This window comes from Apodemus sylvaticus, chromosome 1 (assembly GCF_947179515.1).
Source record: "Apodemus sylvaticus chromosome 1, mApoSyl1.1, whole genome shotgun sequence".
Classification (NCBI taxonomy): domain Eukaryota; kingdom Metazoa; phylum Chordata; class Mammalia; order Rodentia; family Muridae; genus Apodemus; species Apodemus sylvaticus.
Genome location: NC_067472.1, coordinates 51162064 through 51184516, shown reverse-complemented (window position 1 = coordinate 51184516; position 22453 = coordinate 51162064). Strand labels below are relative to the sequence as shown.

Genomic DNA, 22453 nt, shown 5'->3' with positions numbered 1-22453 from the left:
AAGTGGCAGATACAAAGAGAAGAAGCAGAACAATACATGGTAGAGATAATTGACTTTGCCAAAAATCACATTTTAGTTAACTACTATTCTCACAAAGTATGGAAGCTGTCTATTTATTTATCTGAATGTTGTGTCAAGATGCCTGTCAAAAAGAATTTAAAAGAAGGATTTGTTTTAGCTTAGAATATCAGGCTAAAGTCCAAACTGGGGCAAGTCATGGTAGCCAGGAGCATGCAGAAAATGTAAAAATTGGGTCTGGAGAGATAGCTCAGCAGGTAAGACCACTGGATGTTCTAAGACATGGGTTTGAATTCCAGAACCCACAGGGAGGCTCAACTATAACTTCAATTCCTGGGGATCCAATGCTTTCTTCTGTCTCTGTGGGCACCACACAGGCAGAGGGTGCATAGGCATACATGTAGGCAAGTACTCCTATACAATAAACAAACAAACAAACAAATTAATTAATTAATTAATAGAATTTTGGGGCTAGAGATATGGCTTAGTGGTTAAGAGCACATACTACTATAGGCAAACACTTCTATAAAATAGATAGACTTTCTGGGTTAAGAGGTCAGAGTGGAGACCACTCTTCCAGAGGACCTGAGGTCAGTTCCTAGTATTCATGCAATGTTGTTCATAACCACCTGTAACTCTAGCTGCATGAAAAGCCAACTGTTCTGGTCTCTGCAGGCACCTTCACCCATACATACACAAATACACATAATTCAAAGCAATAACAATGTTCATTTTAGAGTATAACATGTTTTTGTCTTGGGTGAATAAAGGTCAACTTTTAACATATAGAACTGATAAATGAGAATATTTGTGTTCCACTGTCATAGAACTATATTAATTTCTTTTTTCAGTATAATAACAGAATTTATTTAAATAACAAATGGAATGAAGTAAAATCAAGAGCCCCCCCATCCATTGATACCAGATAAGGCAATCCTCTGCTACATATGTAGCTAGAGCCATTGATTCCTCCATGTATACTCTTTGGGTGGTGGTTTAATCATTAGGAGCTCTGGGTGGTCCAGTTAGTTGATATTGTTGTTCTTCTATGTGTTTGCAACTATATTAATTTCTTATGGTGATTATATCTGCTCTTGTTTTATATTATCACAGTCTTTTTTGAATAAATTGAAAATGTTTTATTTTTTTGAAAAAGGGAGCAGAAACATTTTATGATAGAATTGAAGATTTACATGGAAAATATTTCTGATAAAATTGTAGAAAAATATAGAAAAACATGTTAAAATTGAAGATTATTATGGAAAATTATACAGATATAATGGCAGGCATAAACATATTTCTTTTTTTCTTTTTTTTTATTCGATATATTTTTTATTTACATTTCAAATGATTTCCCCTTTTCTAGACCCCTACTCTTCGAAAGTCCCATCAGCCCCCTTCCCTCCCCCTGTTTTCCCACCCAACCCTTCCCACTTCCCTGTTCTGGTTTTGCCCTATACTGCTTCACTGAGTCTTTCCAGAACTAGGGGCCACTCCTCCGTTCTTCTTGTACCTCATTTGATGTGTGGATTATGTTTTTGGCATTCCAGTTTTCTAGGTTAATATCCACTTATTAGTGAGTGCATACCATGATTCATCTTTTGAGTCTGGGTTACCTCACTTAGTATGATGTTCTCTAGCTCCATCCATTTGCCTAAGAATTTCATGAATTCATTGTTTCTAATGGCTGAATAGTACTCCATTGTGTATATATACCACATTTTTTGAAACCACTCTTCTGTTGAGGGATACCTGGGTTCTTTCCAGCTTCTGGCAATTATAAATAGGGCTGCTATGAACATAGTGGAACATGTATCCTTATTACATGCTGGGGAATCTTCTGGGTATATGCCCAGGAGTGGTATAGCAGGATCTTCTGGAAGTGAGGTGCCCAGTTTTTGGAGGAACTGCCAGACTGATTTATAAACATATTTCTAAGTTGATTGAAAGTAGAATTACAAAAATTTTCTGATAAAATTGAAGATTTTCATGGATAATATTTCTGATAAAATTCAAGAATTATATAGGAAAAACACATTAAAATTGACTATTTCATGGAAAATAATACAGATAAAATGGTAGACATAAAAACATTTCTAAATTATTTGAAGGGGAAATTCAAAACCTTTTGTGATAGATTAGAGATTTACATGGAAAATATTTCTGATAAAATAGAAGAAATATATAAAAAACATGTTAAAATAGAAGATTATCATGGAAAATAATACAGATAAAATTGTAGACATAAAAAACTTTACTAAATTAATTGAAAGAATTGTAAACACTTTGTGATAAAACAATATTTTTACATGAAAAATATTTCTGTTAGTTTATATTTTTCTTATTGGGGCATTAACATTGATGTTAGGAGATATTAAGGAATAGTGATTGTTGCTTCCTCTTATTTTTGATGCTATTTTTATGTTTCTGTGGTTACCTTCTTTTGGGTTTGTTGGATTTACTTCTTGCATTTTCTAGGGTGCATTTTCCCTCCTTGTGTTGGTGTTTTCCATTCATTATCCTTTGTAGGGCTGGATTTGTGGGAAGATTATGTGTAAATTTGGTTTTATCATGGAATATCTTGGTTTCTCCATCTATGGAGATTGAGAGTTTTGCTGAGTATACTAGTCTGGGCTGGCATTTGTGTTGTCTTAGAGTCTGTATGAGATCTGCCCAGGATCTTCTAGATTTCAGTCTCTGGTGAGAAGTCTGGTGTAATTCTGATAGGTCTGCCTTTATAAGTTACTTTCCCTTTTCCCCTTACTGCTTTTAATATTCTTTCTTTCTTTAGTGCATTTGGTGTTTTGATTATTATGTGACGGGAGGACTTTCTAGTCTGGTCCAGTCTGTTTGGAGTTCTATAGGCTTCTTTGTATGTTCATGGGCATCTTTTTCTTTAGGTTAGAGAAGTTTTCTTCTATAATTTTGTTGAAGATATTTACTGGGCCTTTAAGATGTAAATCCTCACTCTTTTCTATACCTATAATCCTTAGGTTTGGTCTTCTCATTGTGTCCTGGATTTCCTGGATGTTTTGGGTTACAAGCTTTTTGCATTTTTCATTTTCTTTGACTGTTGAGTCAATGTTTTCTATGGCATCTTCAGCACCTGAGATTCTTTCTTCTATCTCTTGTATTTTGTTGTTGACACTTGCATCTATGACTCCTGAATTCTTTCCAAGGTTATCTCCAGAGTTATCTCCCTTTGAGATTTTTTTTTAATTGTTTCTACTTCCATTTTAGATCCTGGATGGTTTTGTTCGGTTCCTTCACTTGTTTGTTTATGTTTTCCTAGAATTCTTTAAGGGATTTTTGTGTTTTCTATTTAAGGGCTTCTACATGAGATGCGATTTTAAGCCCAACTCTTGCTTTTCCGGTGTGTTGGGGTATCCAGGACTTGCTTTGGTGGGAGAACTGGGTTTTGATGTTGCCAAGTAACCTTGGTTTCTCTTGGTAGGGTTCTTGTGCTTGCCTCTCACCATCCGGTTATCTCTGGTGTTAGTTGGTCTTGCTGTCTCTGGCTGGAGCTTGTCCCTCCTGTGGACCTGTAAGCTTGTGCCTGTACTCCTGGGAGACCAGCTTTCTTCTGGCAGGGTCTGTGCACAGAGGGCTGTAGAGTTGCCTGACTCCCTGGTGCAAATGGCAACCCAAAGGCTCCTGTCCGAGCTGCTCCACTGATTGTATGCCCTGTGTGCTCCTAGCTCTTCCCCACTAGAGAGAAGGTGGAGATCTCACCTCTGCACTTAGAAATGGAGGCACTGCTGGGAGGCCACTCTCCCCTGGTGGGCTGTGCACAGAAGGCTGTGGAGCTGCCTGGCTCCCTGGTGCAAATGGTGGCTGGAAGACCTCACACAATCTTTTTAAATTTAAATCTTATTTTACTTTCTTTACTTGTGACAGAGTCTGACTGTCTCACCCTGACTCTCTTGGAATGTAGTATGTAATGGGGATGGCCTGGAACTCACAGAGATCTGACTACCTTTTTTTTTTTTCCCAGAGTACAATGATTAAAGATGTGCATCATTTGCTTTCCCCTTAACTTGCCCCTTGCCACCTGTGACTGGAGGGAAGATGGCCACTGAGGTTACAAGAACAAGAGAACTGGCTTCATCCCTCTATGGCTTCAGCATTCAGGAGAGCAGGTTCTGCACCTCACCTGAGCAGCACAGTAGATCTGGTCTTGGTGGCATGAGTGTGGATGGGCTGGCTTCAAGAGATAGCGAGAACTGGCTGTGGCATTGGGTGAGCTAACTGGGGGAAAAGCTGGAGAGATTGCCCTGGTGATATGGGCTTGGGAGAGCTGGCAGGCTGACCAACTCAGCTACCATCCATGCCCAGAACCAGGGCTTTGAGTTGGCCCATCTCAGTGTTTACTTCATCTATGAAGTGCTAGAGGTCATGAAAGAGCCGGTCCTGCAGATCCAAAGCTTCAGGATCTTCACGACACAGGACAACAACAGATCTGAGAGCAGTCCAAGTGAGGATCCAGCAGACATAGTGTAGCAGAATCCAGAGGCTTTGAAACAGACCAATGACTCATTACAATGGACATTGCAAGAAAAGATGTATAGACAAAAGGGTAGACTATGTGACATACTGTGACACACTACAGCTTCTATCTTCTAACTTTTATGGGAAGGGGATAGATACAAAGGGATGGGGAAATTAGTGGAATTGGGGTGAAAGATGTGAAATTTACAAAGAATCAATAAAAAGTTAAAAAGAAAGATATACATCACCGGGCGGTGGTGGTGCACGCCTGTAATTCCAGCACTCTGGGAGGCAGAGGCAGATGGATTTCTGAGTTTGAGGCCATCCTGGTCTATAGAATGAGTTCCAGGACAGCTAGGGCTATACAGAGAAACTCTGTCTCAAAAAAAAAAATCCAAAAAAAAAAAACCCAGAAAGATGTACATCATTGTGACTGTCCTGTCTCTTTATTAATTAAGCATATTATTTGACAATTTAATAATATACATAATGTATTCTGATTATAATCACCTGCTTTCTCTTATCTCCATCCTACCCTAGTCAACCCTACCATACAAGTCTATTTCCCTCATTCTTGCCCTTTTGATTTTCTTTGTGACCCATTGAGTTTAACTATGGATACATGCATGATCATGGATGTAAACTGTCTGTTAGAGCCTGGTGGGCTCACCAGGGTGCACATAAACAAAGACAGTGACTTCCTCTCCTTCCTGCATCCATAGTAGCTAATAGTTTCCCAGGGAGGGGCAATGTCCCATGACCCCCACCTTATCCATTCCAGTGTATGACTGGATGTTGACAGCCTCAATCAAGTTCCAGCCCTGTGCAAGTAACAGTATTTTCTGTCAGCGTATGATTGAAATTGCTGTGTGATATTTAGAAGGTAACACTTTGCAGCCTTTCTTCCTATTACCTTCTTCCTGCTCTGTCTTCTGGCATGTCCCCTGAGCCTTAAAGGGTGTTGTAAATGACCCGTTTAAGACTGAGACCGAAACTGCTACTTATTCTCAGAATCCCTAGCAGTTGTCAATCTCTGCCTTCACTGCTATTGACTACAAAGGCATATTCTGATCATGGTTAAAGTAGCATCTGCCTATGGATATAACAGAAATATTTAGAAGGGAGTTAATCAACATGCCAAACTAGCAAAGCATTAGTGGTAATTTCCACTCCCAGGGCTTGTGATAAACCAACCTTGGACCTTAACCAGGCTCACAATACCATGTGGGAATTTCTTTTTATTCAAGCCAAGAGTAGTTAGTTACCTCCATAACAGTCATGCCAGTATTATACCAGTGGGCACATCTTGCCTGGCAGGTTAGTATTTTAGTTCACAGGTTTCAAAGCTTTATAAGGCTGTTAATAACTTTTCTCTTCCAGTGGCTTCCATGGCACTGTCTTGTATTATGCACATACAGTAGGCAGCAGGGAGCCAATATTATAGTTTGGCTCCAGCCTGATTTCATTATGTCCTATAATCCAGGTAGATATTGTGTGCAGCAATAGGATCTTACCATGTAGTTGAATTGGCTAAACAAGGGCAATGGTGATGCTCTGTGTTGTTTCGGGAGCTTCTGAAGCCTTTCTGAGCTAACTCGGAGGGCGCTAACTCTGAAGCTGGCACTACAATGTTCATTTGCTCACCCATGGCTTCTGGAAGTGGCTGTATTTACCGATGCTGGGCTCCTCTGTTCAAATTGTAAGTATCTTTTAAAAAATAGGTTATAGATGTGCAGGATTTTAGATATGCCCTCTTGCATGGTCAGTGTTGGCTGCTATGCACCTTCCTTGCCTCCATCCCCTCATCCTCTTCTGCAGTTAAGTCTCACTGGCCCAGGATTCCCCTTCCAATTGCATTTCTATTGCCTATCTCCCTTTAGGTTGCTTTCTCTCCCTTTTCCAAAGCTAGATGTGGTCTGTGGAAACAATCCAAGTTAAACACAAAAATAAATTAAAGCACACATATGAAAGAGAGTGAGTGTATGTGCTCTTTGTCTTTCTGGGCCTGCATTATCTCTGTATAATTTTTTCAGGTTTCTCCCTTTTCCTGCACATTTTATTGTCTTTTTTTTTTTTTTTGCAGTTGAATGAAGTTCCAGTGTGTAAGTGTACAACATTTGCATTATCCATTCATCATTCAGTGGACATCTACCTTGAGGCCATTTCCTGGCAGGAGGCAGCAATGAACATGGATGTGTAGGTGTCTCTATTGTAGGGTAGAGAATATGTGTCTGGGAGTGAATCATATGGCAGATCTATGTTGAGGTTTTTGCGGAGCCTCCATACTGATTTCCAGAGTGATGGCACCAATTTACAGCCCTCCCAGCAGGAAGTGAGGGGCTCCCTTTCTCTACATTTGTTTTCAGCAGTTGTCACTTGATTACTTAATAAAGGCTCTTCCTACTGGAGTGAGATGAACTTCCACAGTAGTTTTGATTCACAGTTCTCTGAAGGTTAGGAATGTTGGAACAGTGTTTATTTAAAGTATTTATTAGACATTTATACATTTTTATTATTTAATGTATAATATTATTTATACATTATTTTATTATTTGTTTCCTTCCTTCCTGCCTCCTTCTGTCCCTCAGTCCCTCCCTCCCTTCTTCCTTCCTTCTTCCTTCCTTCCTTTTCTTTCTTTCTTTCTTTCTTTCTTTCTTTCTTTCTTTCTTTCTTTCTTTCTTTCTTTCTTTCTTTCTTTCTCTCTCTCTCTCTCTCTCTCTCTCTCTTTCTCTCTCTCTCTCTCTCTCTTTCTTTCTTTCTTTCTTTCTTCTTTCTTTTGTTCTTCTTTCTTTCTTTCTTTCTTTCTTTCTTTCTTTCTTTCTTTCTTTCTTTCTTTCTTTCTTTCTTTGGTTGTTTCAAAAATAGCTCTTTTCATGTAGCTCTGGCTATCCTGGAACTCACTATGCAAAACAGACTGTTTTTGAACTCACAGAGATCTACTTGTCTCTGCTTCACAAATTTTCAGATTAAAGGCATATGCTATCTGTCAAGACCCACTTGGCCATGTGTAAGAAATGTCATGACATGGTTCTTGCCTCTGGAACAGAGCCAGCAGGGTGTGGGTCATTCATGAATGTTGATGGTTGCTGTAGGTGAAAGGTTTGTTTGTATAATAGTGTATATATTTTTATGTTCCTCCTTTGAGGAACTTTCCTTTCTGCCAAGGCTAATGACTCCATAATAATCAGAGAGAGCACGAACCTTGGAGGTGAGGGGATGGCTATGTTTCAGCAAAATGGTAAAACACTGCATCCTTCAGGGTAACCCTTAAGGCTGTGGGTAAGAAGGCTGAAACCATGAGTTATAAAATATATCATTTCTCAACTATACAAAATATAAGGATGCATTGTATAAGGAAGAGAGGCTTATGAGTCAGTTTTTTCAGAAAAATTCTCAGGAAGGAGATAAAGAGATTTAGGTAGTGGTGATCACAAAGTCAGACTCCACTCAGCTAGGTTATTTTTGTTTATGTTTAGAAAGGCTGGTGATTCCTGGGTTCAAAGTCAGCTTGGGACACAGCTAATTTTGGTCCAGGGGTGGTTGGAATGGTAATTTCGGGACAGGGTCCCACACCTGGGACCTTTATTGTCTGTGCTTGTGCTTGCTGTTTTTTTTTTCTAAGAATAAAAGAGCTGATTCATGGGATAATCAAAAGGGAAACTGTGGTAAAGACTGAACTGATATGTGGAATAAAAGACAGGGTTTTTTTTTTTTTTTTTTGGTCTGTTAGAATGAGCTATCCATCGAGATTTTACAATAGCAAGAGAAAACTGTCTCAAGCAGAGCAGAATACACACACACACACACACACACACACACACACAGAGAGAGAGAGAGAGAGAGAGAGAGAGAGAGAGAGAGAGAGAAGAGAGAGAGACAGTGAGAGAGACAGAAACAAAGAGAGACAGAGAGAGACACAGAGAGAGACTATTTGGAGATCTCCAGAGAAAGCAGAACAAAGAGAGAACTCTGGAAAGCTGTCTTGAGCAGAACATAGGCATCCAGCATGGAGCCATGATTTGATTTTGAGTCTTTTGTTTTGTTGCTATCAAATACCCCTTCTCTTAGAACCCCTCTCTAAGCTGAGATTGGTCCTTGGTAGCCATTATCATATCTGGCCCACACATTTCCTTCATTTTCCATTTTAAGAAATTCTTTGTGAATTCTAGACATATTAATTCTTTGGTATATGTATAGCTAGCAAAGTTTGTTTCCTATCATGTAAGCTGCCATTTTACTCTGTTGACCATTTCCATTGTTTTCCAAAGCCTTTTAATTTCAGAAGGTTCAATGTGTTAAATCTTTTTCTTACCTCCTAAGCAACCAGAGTTTTATTAGAAAGCCTTTACTTATGCTTGTACCTTTTGCTGAATGCCCTGAATTTTTATCTAGAAGTTTCATTAATTTTTTAATAGGCAAAGATGTTAATACAATCTACTTTTATTTATCTGATAACATTTATTTTTTCCTACATTTTCATTGGAAATATAATTCTTTTTTGACTGGCATTTCTGTTAGTAAATGGAATTTATTTTCATGTTGTTTTTGAATAAGTGTCTGAAGAGAATTCAACTTAAAGTGATTGAATACTCCTTGTATGTGATAATCTTCCTAATTATTTTCAGTTCTGTCTTTTGGAAAGTTTCATTATGGTATTTTAAGTGTAGTTTTTTGGTGCAACTTCATACACACACACACACACACACACACATATGTATTATATATATTTATATCTCTACCTTTATCTCCATATCTTTCTATATAATATTTTTAAACAAGAGTTGTGAGTTTCAGTCCATTACTTATCCTAGGACTCCTGCCATGCATAAGTTATTTTGCCTTGTGGTATCACACAGGTGTCTATAACTCTCTTCATTTCTCTTTACTTGTTTATCTTTATGTTTCTCAGATTGTGAAACTTATGTTTTCTCTCAAAGTATTGGTTGATTTATTATCTCAACATACAGTAAGTACTAAATAATTGTCGACTTAGCAATGCTCAGAAATCCCTATCACCAGCTACATCTCTAGGATGGTTTTGCAGAGGTCTTTGCCTCTAGTTTAGGACCTTGATTTATTGAACTCTCAAATTTTATACTCATATCTGTTTGCTTCTTTATAATGTTAACATTCTTTCCACGTTGTAATGATGCCCATCTCCTCAATGAGCTTCAGCCACTTTCTCAAGTTTGTATAGTAGAGAAGAGGAGATGCTGCATCTGAGTTTGAGTAGTCCTGTGGCATTCTCCATGATCAGCTCTGGGCCATTCAATGCTGCATCTACGTCTTTCATCCAATACACTATGATCATAAAAGAAGATTACAGTGGTACCTGCATAGTTGGGCTTTTCAGAGATTAAATGTGGGTGTGCCTGTCAAATTCAGACTATACAATTTCAATGGACCCATCTCTAAGGTTGTTGATTTCTCTCCTGTCTGCTTAACCATGCCATTGAACCCTCACATGTAACATCTCATGTCAGTCTTCAGATTCTCATTTGGTAGGTTTTCACCAGCTGTGAAAAGTTCTCAGTCATTCTCTCTTAATACACTGCTTCTTCATTCCTATAATTTTCTCCAGAAACTCCTCTTCTACTCAGCATTTATTACGTTCATTCACTTTCTTCTTCACATTTATCAATTACTGTTTTGTGTATTCTATCTCTGCTGTGTGATACTTCCCCAGTCTTTACTGGCTTGTTTTTAATAGTTTGTTTAGTTTGTCTTAAAAACAAAGCAAAATAAAATAACTCGGTACTACTTGATCAGGGGTGGAAAGGCCACAGTGGGTGGCCCCCCTCGCATTAACCACTAATTAAGACTATGCTCCACAGACTTGCCTACAGGCCAGACTTCTAGAATCAACGTTCCCTCTTTCCAGATGATCCTAGCTTGTGCCAAGGTGATAAAAAGTAACCAGAACAGCATTTTACAAAAATATCTTTTACTTTTTTCTCTAAACATTTATGTTATTTATTTCATTACTCAAATACTTAATATTTTGGTTATAAAATTTACTCTGACCTGAACTATTGCAACAATATTTGATCTTAGTGTAAATCTATGCATAATTTTTAAATGCACTGTTTTATCTTATGGAAACATCCCAGCATCTTTCTATAAAAATAAAGATCTGTTTGCTTTTCAGCTACTCCCCATGGGGAAACAATGCAATGTCAATATGTGCATGGTATTATCTTTCTAAATATAAGAAACATCATGTTCTAAACCCTGCTTCTCATAAGTCAAATAAGGGAGTGTGATTCTGCATTATTATCAGTTATGGTAATTGCTATTATTAACCCTAGAAACATTTCACTGAATCCTTTATCTCAGTCTTCCCAGATACAATGATACAGAAAGAAGAAGGAAATACATTTTGTTCCTCTGTATGTGATTACACTGAGTTCAGGCTTCCAGAGCTTTCTCTAACCCAATGCAACATAGGTTGATTGGACTTAGAATGTTTCTAAGCACTACTTGATTGCATTGTGATCACGCTATTGTGTGCATGGGTTCTAACAAGGTTTTTGAGTCTAACTGTTGATTTAGATACATGGGACCCAACTCACAGCACTGAACTGTTTTTTTCTATGAAGGCTCCCACGAAGACGTGTCTGTTCAAGAAATCAAATCAAATTAATTTTAAACATGAAGATCTAGCTGGGTATAGTGGTTCACAACTCTAATCCCTGCATTTAGAAGGTTGATTCAGGAAGGTTTCTGAGAATTTGAGGCTATGCTGGGCTATATAGTAAGTTACAGAACAGACATGACTATATAATGAAACGTGTGTCAGAAAACAAAATGCAAAAGCAAAGCAGAACTAAACATGATTATAGTATGCAATGATCTAGTTCATGTAAGTATTTCTTCATATATCACAGATTCCATTGAGATTTACTTGGTGATTTTGTGAGATAATGCTTTATAAACTGAAAATATATCAGAGAATTAAAACTATTAATTTGGGACATTTGGACTGTTTTATGCCATAGTGGCAAGAAAAAAAGACACACAGGAATAAAGAATAAAGCTTATTTTACATACAAATGTTTGAAAATGTCATGATGGGGAAGAGCTATTGCTCTTCTCTGTCAGAAGGTCCAAGTCTTTTCCTGAGTCTCCTCATGGCTGACTTCATTTCCTGGTTCCTCAGAGTATAGATCAAGGGGTTCAGCAGAGGGGAGATGACCGTGAAGGTGACAGAGATGGCTTTATCCGTGGGGAGGGCAGTGAATGGTCTGGCATAGACATAAATGCAGGGCACAAAATGCAGGGTGACCACAGTGATGTGGGAGGTGCAGGTGGAAATGGCTTTCTTCCTGCCTTCTCCTGAATGGGACCTAAGCATCATTAGAATGACTGTGTACGACACCACCAACAACACAAACCACAAAGTAGCAACCAGACCATTATTGGAAATCATTAGCAGCTCAAGTACAAAGATGTCTGTGCAGGCAAGTTTGATGACCTGGGGGACATCACAGTAGAAAGTGTCAAGAACATTGGGTCCACAGAACGGAAGTGTCAGCAAGAGAGAAATCTGCACTATGGAGTGGGCAAAGCCCCCCACCCAGGAAGCCACTATTAACCCAATGCAACGGCCTCTGCTCATGATGGTCACATAGTGCAGGGGCTTAGAGATGGCCACATATCGATCTAGAGCCATCACAGACAGAGAAAACACATCCACTCCCCCAATGAGGTGGAAGAAGAACATCTGAGTGAGACAGCCATTGAAAGAGATGGTTTTTCTGTCTGAGAGAAGGTCCACCAGAACCTTGGGGGCAGTGATGGAGGAAAAGCAGATGTCAGCGATAGACAAATTCCTGAGCAAGAAATACATGGGGGTGTGCAGGCGAGACTCATAGGTCACTGTGACCATGATGAGAAGGTTCCCCAGCAGAGTTGTCACGTACACCAGGAGGAGGAAAAGGAAGAGCACCATGCTCACTTCCTGACTTTGGGTCAGGCCCAGGAAAATAAGTTCTTTGACTCTGGTGTAGTTTTCCATCTCATTAAATCACCCTCTTTCTTTGTTTTTTTTGTTTCAAGCCTTGGGCTGCTTCTCTTGTCTTCCTAGGATGAAATTGAGCTCTTTTGTTTTGCCAAAGTGCTCAAAAGTGGTAGAGTTGTCCACGTTTTAAATTGCATAATCAATGTGATGATCAAATCTGGTTGCCGCTTGCATAACAAGCCATTAATTCTCTTCCTACAGAGCAATGTTAGGAAAAAATTAGATAGATAGTGACACTTAAGCATCATATTTTAAAAAAGGAAACGTTCCTGAGGTAGAGTTTAATGTCTTATCAGTTTTTCTGCTTTAATAAAATCTACTCAAGTCTCTTGGTCAGTTGCCTTACTTTGGGGACCACTTTTAAGAGTCCAGGTTGACTTTTTAAGAGCATAAAGTGGAAAAACCATCTTCAGTTTCGGTCTTTACCTGTCCCCATTTTTGTTAACATTATCACTAATTTTCCACATTGCACAAGATCACATTTGGACAAAGACAATGTGCAAGTTATGGATATCTGAAGCATGCTTTTTGCTCCCTCATAGTCTGAGATGATAAAAGCTGGGGACTCTGATTCGTCTACTGTGAACTGCAGACAATATTGAAGTGAGCAAACAGGGAGAAGTAGGTGACTGGGGCAAGGGGAGACTCACGTGGAAGGGCAGAGGACTGATGAAGGAAGTCGTTTCCTGTGTCTTACTGTGGGTTCCCGATTTCAGCCTCTGGCAGAGAACAGGAGCCACCTAAAGATCTGTTTCCTTCATAGGTCGTGATCCTCATCCCCCATGTCTGCGTCATCATTATCATTATATCTATTTGTAGATTTCTGAGGAAGAACAGTTGTAGAGTTAGGGTTTCTTAGCAGTCTTCTCATCTTAAAGGCAAGGTGCGTTGTGAATGGCTCTCCTGTGTATTCCTATGAAGAAGGGATGTTACTAATTTTTAGTAGATGAAGAAAGGTAAACTAATTTCCTCAAACTGAATACATTGTTACATTGCAAAACTGAAATTTGGTGGGATTACATTCAATCCCAAAGCCATTTGATGCATCACAATAGTAATTGTGCAAGAATTCAGCAGGCTTGAGTTATTCCTTCAACTCATTTTTTTTTTTTTAGAATATAGTAGAAAAAAAAGTCTCAAAAGAGTTATTTGTCTAAACAGACATAAAATTTCCAGATAAATCTAGAGTTGTCCCAAGAACAATCTACTGTATCTCACATAAGGCTACGTGGGAGAGGTCATGCTGAGAAAGTAGAGCCAGATTCCTTCATGTAGATTTGATTACATTCTTCGTACTGAATTGACCAGGAATTTCAGGGACATACATTTAGTCAAGGAGTCCTTCAGGCCTTTCTCACACACTTTTGTGATGCTTACAGCACTATTGGGGCTAGGCTAACACACATACTGGCAACACAGATACAAGCGCAGTAAGGTTTTACTCTGGAGAAATGTTCTCGTAGAAATACAAGTGTTTAAGTCCATCCATAGTCATGGGAAGCACAGCAGTGTCCTATCTAGAGCTGATATGAGAAGGGTTCGTAGAGGAGGCCAAGGAGAGTCATAGTCTGGAAACATAGCAGAGGTGGAAAAATGACAGGAATCAGGGGTGAAAAGACACAGCCACACAGAGAACACAAAAAGCAGTGCAGTGGGTGAGTATAGGCGAGCAGGCAGTGAAAGGACTTGTAACAGACTATCGCATTACCTCATTACCTCAATAAACATGTTTTTATGTTGCATCCCATGGTTCTTGGCTATTGTTTGGTGAATGAAGGAGTGATATAGCCTATTGACTTTTAAGTCTGTATTTCATGCAAGCACGTTTGCATAATCAGGAAGAGACAGAAAGCAGAATCGAAACACATTGTCCACTCCATCCCCAACTTCAAGTTCATATTGTATTACAGTGATGTTTGAAAACATTGTCTGAAGACTACCATTTGACATAAACTCCTTACATTGATTATTAACATATTAGGCTCTTAGATTCCTGATAACGTATCTAGTACACCAGATTCTACATCTTTTAAAACACACCCTTATTTTCAATACTCAGCACATATCTCTGGTGGATGTGCGTGTGTGCGCGCGCGCGTGTGCATGTGTGTGTGTGTGCGCGCGCGCGTGCTCTGGGGTGTGTGTGGTGGTGCAGGGGGTGGTGGTGGTGATCATCCTCTGTTTGAAATATCTGATATCCCTGGAAAATATTCAAAGTCAATTTTGTTAAACATCAATGACAACATCTGAATTTCAGCATGCACAGTCTTAATGCTAGATAGCTGCTAAATGTCTTTACTCACTGTCTTTGATCTAAAACTTCAAATGAAAATCATATGTTATTCAATGCAGCATGCAACAACGTAATCCTTGGAAAAAGATGTACTGTTGAAGATTTTAGTGCCCTTGCTCCATTTTCAGGAGAGAAAGAGAGAACTCAAGGATTTGCCTTTTTAAGGCTCTTGGACTTGGATAGCGTCCCAGTCTTATGCTCAAATCCCTCAAGCTCAGGCTTAATATAAGAATGACAATGAGAATATCATTGGACAGGAAAGTAGCAGTACCTGATTCTACATTTGATGATGCAGTTTCAATGGGATTCATTAAAATGCTATCAAAACATGCATGTCTCCATTCACAGACATCAACACATTATGGCCGGTGTACAAATTCCTTTGAGGCCATAGAAAAGACTATTAAATTTGTATATTTAGCATTTTGCACTGGGCCTATATGTTGTGTTCTGATCTCTTAGTGTCAGGTCTGTTATGAAAGCTACTAGGCAAGACTGAGGAACTGAGGTGGCTAGTTTAATTGATGGTAATTATTAAATTGTTGCTAACAGATACAGTAATCTGAAGAAACAGAGACCTGCTATGGAAAAAATCCACTACAAAGTCCATGTCTGTGTTATCTAATGACAAGAGAGTATTCAGATTCCCCCACTTTTATTTTGCTCTATTAATGAGTGCCAAACAACATATTTAAAACATGTCCATGGTCTGTCTTCATGTTTTCAAAAGCATGAAAGATATACATTTGAATTTATGTATTTGTAACATGGATACAAGCTGTGAAGAAGTTAGAAAGACTGGTCCTCCAGTGGTTTCATAATCCTTTCATCAAGCAGAAAACTATAGAGGCCCATGAACCCGTTTGTTGCTATTTCTACGGCCATGAATTCTGCCTCATCACAGCAATCCAGGGTTGCATGCACCCTTAGTTTGACTTTCTATTTATTTCCTAGCCATCATCTAGTGTATTTATTGAAAAGCAACTGATTTGAAGAGAGGAGGAAGAGGATCAATACAGGGAGGAGACAAGGGAGCTCCTTGTCAAAGGGATGAATAGTTTCACAAAATAAGCATAAGGAGACAGTAAGAGGAGCCTTTGGGCCGTGCAATACACTTTGTTGAAGAAGAATTTGAATAAACATGTCAATGTTTTGTTATATTTTGTAAATAAAAATATATTTGTTTTATCTTGGTAGATAAGAATGGAATTTGAAGATAAAAATAAAACCAGAACAAGAATAAATAAATGGACACAAAGCAAAGAGTTTACTTCCATCCAAAACAGGAATTAGCAATGTTATAGGAACTTTGGAGATTCTAGCCTATACTGAACATGCAGAAAAATTAAAATTTAGTTTTCACCCAATGATGCCATGACTGAATTCTGGGGATTTAGCTCAGTTGGAAGCATATCTTTCCAACACACAAGAAGCCCTGGGTTCAATGTTAAGCACTGCATAAACTGGGCATAGTGTTTCACACCTGTAGCACTCCAGGCAGAGGCAGAAGGATCAGGAGATTAAGAGCATCTTCCACAATACTGAGAGATGGAGAGCAGCCTAAGGTACAGGACTCCTACTCCTCCCAATATGTCATTAATTCCTCTGGGGAATTAGTGAGATAGCGAGACAGAAACACATCCCTCTGCATTCTAGTGGGAAGATAAAGCAAAAAAAAAAAGTTATTTTAAAACAAACTAAATTAGCTGGGTATGTTGGCACAAAACTTTAATCCTAGCATCCTATCACTTGGGTGGTAGAGGCAGGAGGATCTCTGCCAATTCAATGTCTGCCTGGTTTGCATAGTGAATTCCAGAACTCACTACCAACTAGGCTAGTAGTGGTAGCAAGTTCTCGATTAGTGGTGGCGCATGCCTTTAATTCCAGCACTTGGGAGGCAGAGGCAAGTGGATTTCTGAGTTCAAAGTCAGCCTGGTCTACAGAATGAGTTCCAGGACAGCTAGGGCTACACAGAGAAACCCTGTCTCGAAAAACCACAAAAAAGAATTCCAGAACTGTCAGGACTACATGAAAAGACCCTGTCTCAAAAAAAGCCACCCAAAATTTAATTGTGGAATTAAATTAGATGATAAAACATAAACAAAACAAACAAGTTAAAAACAGAAAGTAGCTTATTAGTGATATATTATTTTTTGAAATATTTATTTTAAATGACCAATGTGTGTACATGTGTGGGTGCAGGTACCTGTGGAATCTGGAAGACAGCATCATATCTGTCTGGAGCTCATGTTATAGATATCTATACCTATGATACCTGTGAGCTATCTAATGTTGGTGCTGTGAATAGAACTCAGATCCTATGTAAGAATAGTGTCGACCCTTCATGGTGCCATTTTGCCCGCCCCAGTGATGGATTATCTCTAAAAAGCTAAAGAGAGAGTGCTGAGTTTTATAAATATTTATTTAGCTATTAGTGTCTTGTGTGTGTGTGTGTGTGTGTGTGTGTGTGTGTGTGTAGGTACCTATGGATACTAGAGGCCTCAGGTCCCCGTGGACAACATGGATCTGGGAAACAAACTCAGGTTCTGTGCAGGTCCAGTGTGTGCTCTTTACCACTTACTCATCTCTCCAGCTATGAGAATGAGGAGTCTTTGGAAGAAGGTAGGCACTTTGAGTAAAGCAGAGTTAGTGTAGTGAGATAGTGGGGAAGTAGCACAAATTAGTCAAAGGAACCCATTAGCTTATTAGTATAAGAGTTTTCATTGGGTGCATGCAAAGACAGTGGAGAACATGGAAATTAATTTACAACTCTTTGTTTCAACTTAGGGATCAAACTGAGGGCTTCATATGTGATGGGTAAATGCTGTATGGCTGAGCTACACTCCGGTCCTAGTGTGTATTTTACAAGCCTAATTTAATTCTATTTCAGAATAAGAATAAAGCTATTATAGGAGTTGGGAGAGGAGCCTAGTTGGTAACCTGTCTGCCTAGTAAGCACGAGTCCTGGATTTGGGTTCTTTAGACATGAAATGTGGGTATAGTTTGCAAATTCAGACTATGTAATTTCTTTAAAAAACACTTAAAATTAATTTTTCTTTTTTTCTGTTTTTTCTTTTTTTTTTATTATTTTCTATATTCTTTGTTTACATTCCAAATGATCTTCCTTTTCCTGGTTCCCCCCTCTCCATAAGTCCCATAAGCCCTTTTCCCTCCACCCATTCCCCAATCAATCCCTGGAAAAAGCAAGATAGTAACCTTTTTTCATCAAACCCAAAAGAAGATAACCACTCAAATATAACATCAAAAATGACAGGAAGTAATAATCACTATTCCTTAATATCTCTTAACATCAATGGACTCAATTCCCCAATAAAAAGACATAGACTAACAGACTGGATACGTAATCAGGACCCTACATTTGGCTGCATACAGGAAACACACCTTAGTGTTAAAGACAAAACTACCTTAGAGTAAAAGGCTGGAAGACAATTTTACAAGCAAGTGGTCTCAGGAAACAAGCTAGAGTAGCCATTCTAATGTCAGATAAAATTGACTTTCAACCTAAAGTCATCAAAAGAGACACAGAAGGACACTTCTTGCTGGTCAAAGGAAAAATCCACCAAGAAGAACTTTCAATTCTGAACATCTATGCTCCAAATGCAAGGGCACCCTCATTTGTAAAAAAAAAAAACCTTTACTAAAGCTCAAAGCACACATTGCACCTCACACAATAATTGTGGGTAACTTCAACACTCTATCTCCTCAATGGACTGGTTAGGAAAATAGAAACTAAACAGGGACACAGTGAAACTAATTGAAGCTTTGGACCAATCGGATTTAACATATCTATCTCTATCTCTATCTCTATCTCTATCTCTATCTCTATCTCTATCTCTATTTCTATATAATTTCATCCTAAAGTGAAAGAATATACCTTTTTCTCAGCACCTCATGGTACCTTCTCCAAAATCGACCATATAATTGGTCACAAGACAGACTTCAACAAATATAAGAAGATTGAACTAATCCTATGCTTCCTATCAGATCAGTATGGAATAAGAGTGGTCTTCAATAGCAACAAAAGCAACAGAAAGCCCACATATACATGGAAGCTGAACAATACTCAATGATACCTTGGTCAAGGAAGAAATAAAGAAATCCAAGAATTTTTAGAATTTAATGAAAATGAAGGCACAAGGTACCCAAATTTATGGGACACAAGGAAAGCAGTGCTAAGAGGAAAACTCATAGCCCTGAATGCTTCCAAAAAGAAACTGGAGAGAGCATACACTAGCAGCTTGATAGCATACCTGAAAGCCCTGAAGACAGGAAACTGGAGAGAACATACACTAGCAGCTTGACTGCACACCTGAAAGGAGTAGAAGACAGGAAATCATCAAACTCAGGGCTGAAATCAATCAAGTAGAAACTAAGAGAACCATACAAAGAATCAACAAAACCAGGAGCTGGGTCTTTGAGAAAATCAACAAGATAGATAAACCCTTAGCCAGACTAACCAAAGGGCACAGAGACAGTATCCAGATTAACAAAATTAGAAATGAAAAGGGAGGTATAACAACAGAAACTGAGGAAATTAAAAAAAAATCATGAGATCCTACTACAAAAGCCTATACTCAACACAACTGGAGAATCTGGAGGAAATGGACAATTTCCTAGACAGACATCAAACACCAAAATTAAATCAGGACCAAATAGATCATCTCAACAGTCCCATAACCCCTGAAGAAATATAAGGTGTTATAGAAAGTCTTCCAACCAAAAAAAAATCACAGGACCAGATAGTTTCAGTGCAGAATTCTATCAGACCTTCAAAGAAGACCTAACACCAATACTCTTCAAACTATCCCACAAAATACAAACAGAAGAAACATTACCCAACTCCTTCTACGAAGCCACAATTACACTGATATCAAAACTACACAAAGATCCAACAAAGAAAGAGAACTTCAGGCCAATTTCCCTTATAAATATGGATGCAGAAATACTCATTAAAATTCTTGCCAACCCAATCCAAGAACACATCAAAATGATCATGCACCTTGATGAAGTAGGCTTCATCCCAGGGATGCAGGGATGGTTCATTATACAGAAATCCGTTAATGCAATCCACTACATAAACAAACTCAAAGAAAAAAAAAACACATGGTCATTTCATTAGATGCTGAAAAAGCATTTGACAAAATTCAGCATTCTTTCATGCTAAGTCTTGGAAAGGAGAGGAATTCAAGGGCCATATCTAAACATAGTAAAAGCAATATATAGCAAACCGGTAGCCAACATCAAACTAAATGGAGAGAAACTATTATCTCCTAAAGCTCCTTGTCTTAACTTTGCCTGCTCTGGAATGTGGTAACCATGGCACCCCACTGAGAGGACAATCTGGACTTCTCTGTGCTAATAAGGTATCTAGATAGGCCTTAGTGTTTAACCAATGTTTTCCTTCCTGGACATTCCTTTCTGCAAAAGGTATTACTTCCTAGCTCACCCCAAGTAAGGTGTTTGCATTTGCACCCACCATCAAATAAAGCAGCTTGAAAAAGCAAGGGACATCTCTTTATCAAGGATCACCACGGGGGAAGGAGGCTTTGGTTGGAAAGTGCTCAGACTAAGTTTACTGGAGGTTTTCTCTCCCAGACACTCAGTACTCTTAGCACTCGCTTGGAACCAAACTAACTTCTTCTGCCCATGTCCAGGGCTCTCTGCCTTCCCCTGCCTTCCTGGAAAGTGGATGCCCAGAGTGGAAACTCAGACCAGGGACCCAGTTCCCAACTCCCAGCGGTTTGTCAGTGGTGCCTGGGTACACAGGAGACAGGGAACCACAGCAATTGTCCCAGACTCTGCGTTTCCCATCCAGGAAAGCATAAACTGGGGAGGCCTATTACTGGACTGTGGTTTGCCTCTCAGAGCCAGCGGCACTTCAGGGCTCTCCAGGGGTGAGGCAGGATGAAACCCAGTATTTTTGCCTTCTGAATATTTCTTAACTCCTGTTGTACTCAGTGTTTATGACATTCATTTGCTTTCCTCTCCATGTCTGTCAGTCACATTTCAGTGCACTGTTCTGGCTTTGTCCATGTGTAATTCCTTCTCAGTTCATTATAATTTTCTCATCTAGATGCTTTATTCTAATCATAAATCTGCTTTCTGCTTTCAGTTTTATTTTTTACTCAGAATTGAAAAAGCTATGCAGAAACTTTCACATTATGTTCTATTTTTACTCTAACATACAGTTTCTTGATAGCATGTAGCTTGTCCTTATGCAACTTAAGTTTAAGGCATGATTTTGTTTGAGTTAGCATGAATTCACACAAAGTCTTTGGATATACTTTTGCCCACCTTAGGACTAGTCCCCTGTCTTCCTATAGAAATATCAGTGTGTTTGGGTTTTGTCTGCTCCACAAAGAAACAATGCAATATGCACTATGCTTACAGAATTATTTTCTAACTCTTATGACTTGTAACTTCCAATGCCTATCTGTCTTTAATAAATTAAATATGGGATGTGTGTTACTATTAGTTATGATTCTACTATTCATTATGAGGTTCATTTGAGCGGATCCTTTACTTCAGCCTTCCTAGATACATTGCTACAGAAGGAGGATGTAGGAAATAATTTTTCTCTTCTGTGTATGATTACTGGGAGTTTAGTTTCTAGGGCTTTCTGTACTCACTATACGGTTGAAACGAAGATACATCTGCAGATACTACTTGTCCCTGTTGTAATCACACTATTGTGTACACAGGTTGTAACAAAGTTTTTGAATTTTTTTGATATCCATAAACCTGAGAGGCTGAGAAAGGGGATTTATTGTGAATATGAAGGGAGCTTGGGTCCTGTATCAAGTTCCAGACCACCCTGTGCTACAAATGATACACAGTGTCAAAAAAAAAAATCAACCCCAATTCTCAAAATTGGAAAATTGGTAAAGGGCCCCAATCCTGAAAATTGAAAAACTGGAAAAAGTTAAGACTGACCTGAGTTTGGAATCAATTTTTACGTGTCTTTCCTCTCATTCTATAATATTCAAGTGAGATTTACTATGAGTAAATGGGCCCGGTTCTATCTTGAAACTAAAAAGGGGAATTAGATGTGTTAATTTGACAACTTTATTGTATTTTAATATACCACAGTAAAGGAAGTCACAAAGCAGTATACATAACCACAACAAAAATATTTATTTATTGTGTTGTATATAAGTTTTTAGTTTTTCAAACACTCAAATCAATTATGTACAAGGTGGATGTTAAATGTAAGACAAATAGTTCCAGATTCTTGCTCTTTATGTATTTATATATAAAGGTTTTAGAAAGGCAGACTGTAAGCCAAGTGCACAGTTACTTTTGATAGAGTCATAGAGAATGCACCACAGTGGGCATCTATAGAAACCATTTATAACAAGCATTTGTTGTTTTAAAAAGGAAGGCCGGAATCACTAACAGTATTCAATTCACAGAAGGACCCCCCCCCAAAGTCATAGAATAACTGCTAATAAATGGAGATATAGGTGCTAGAGACCTAGAATTTTGAGACAGATGACTCTGATGACCCCTCTATGTCTCAAAATCAAAACCACATCCTACAAACCATTGATAGGCAATTCTGGTGTGTCTATCATAGTTGATGTTTATTCTTTGCTTTCTGTTAGTCTCTCTTC

General features: G+C 38.6%; 2 protein-coding genes across 3 annotated transcripts in view; both read right to left on the bottom strand.

The window, feature by feature from the left end:
* Dtx4 (deltex E3 ubiquitin ligase 4) overlaps positions 1 to 22453 on the bottom strand; it is an 852074-nt gene that overhangs the window by 370600 nt on the left and 459021 nt on the right. The gene's annotated exons all lie outside the window — the stretch shown is intronic.
* LOC127689891 (olfactory receptor 4D10-like) lies at positions 11588 to 12523 on the bottom strand. The gene has a single exon (XM_052189458.1). It carries the CDS (start codon positions 12521 to 12523, stop codon positions 11588 to 11590), a length of 936 nt encoding a protein of 311 aa, XP_052045418.1.

Coding starts and splice junctions, on each gene's coding strand:
- LOC127689891 (XM_052189458.1), bottom strand. CDS start 12,523: ATGGAAAACTACACCAGAGTCAAAGAACTTATTTTCCTGGGCCTGACC.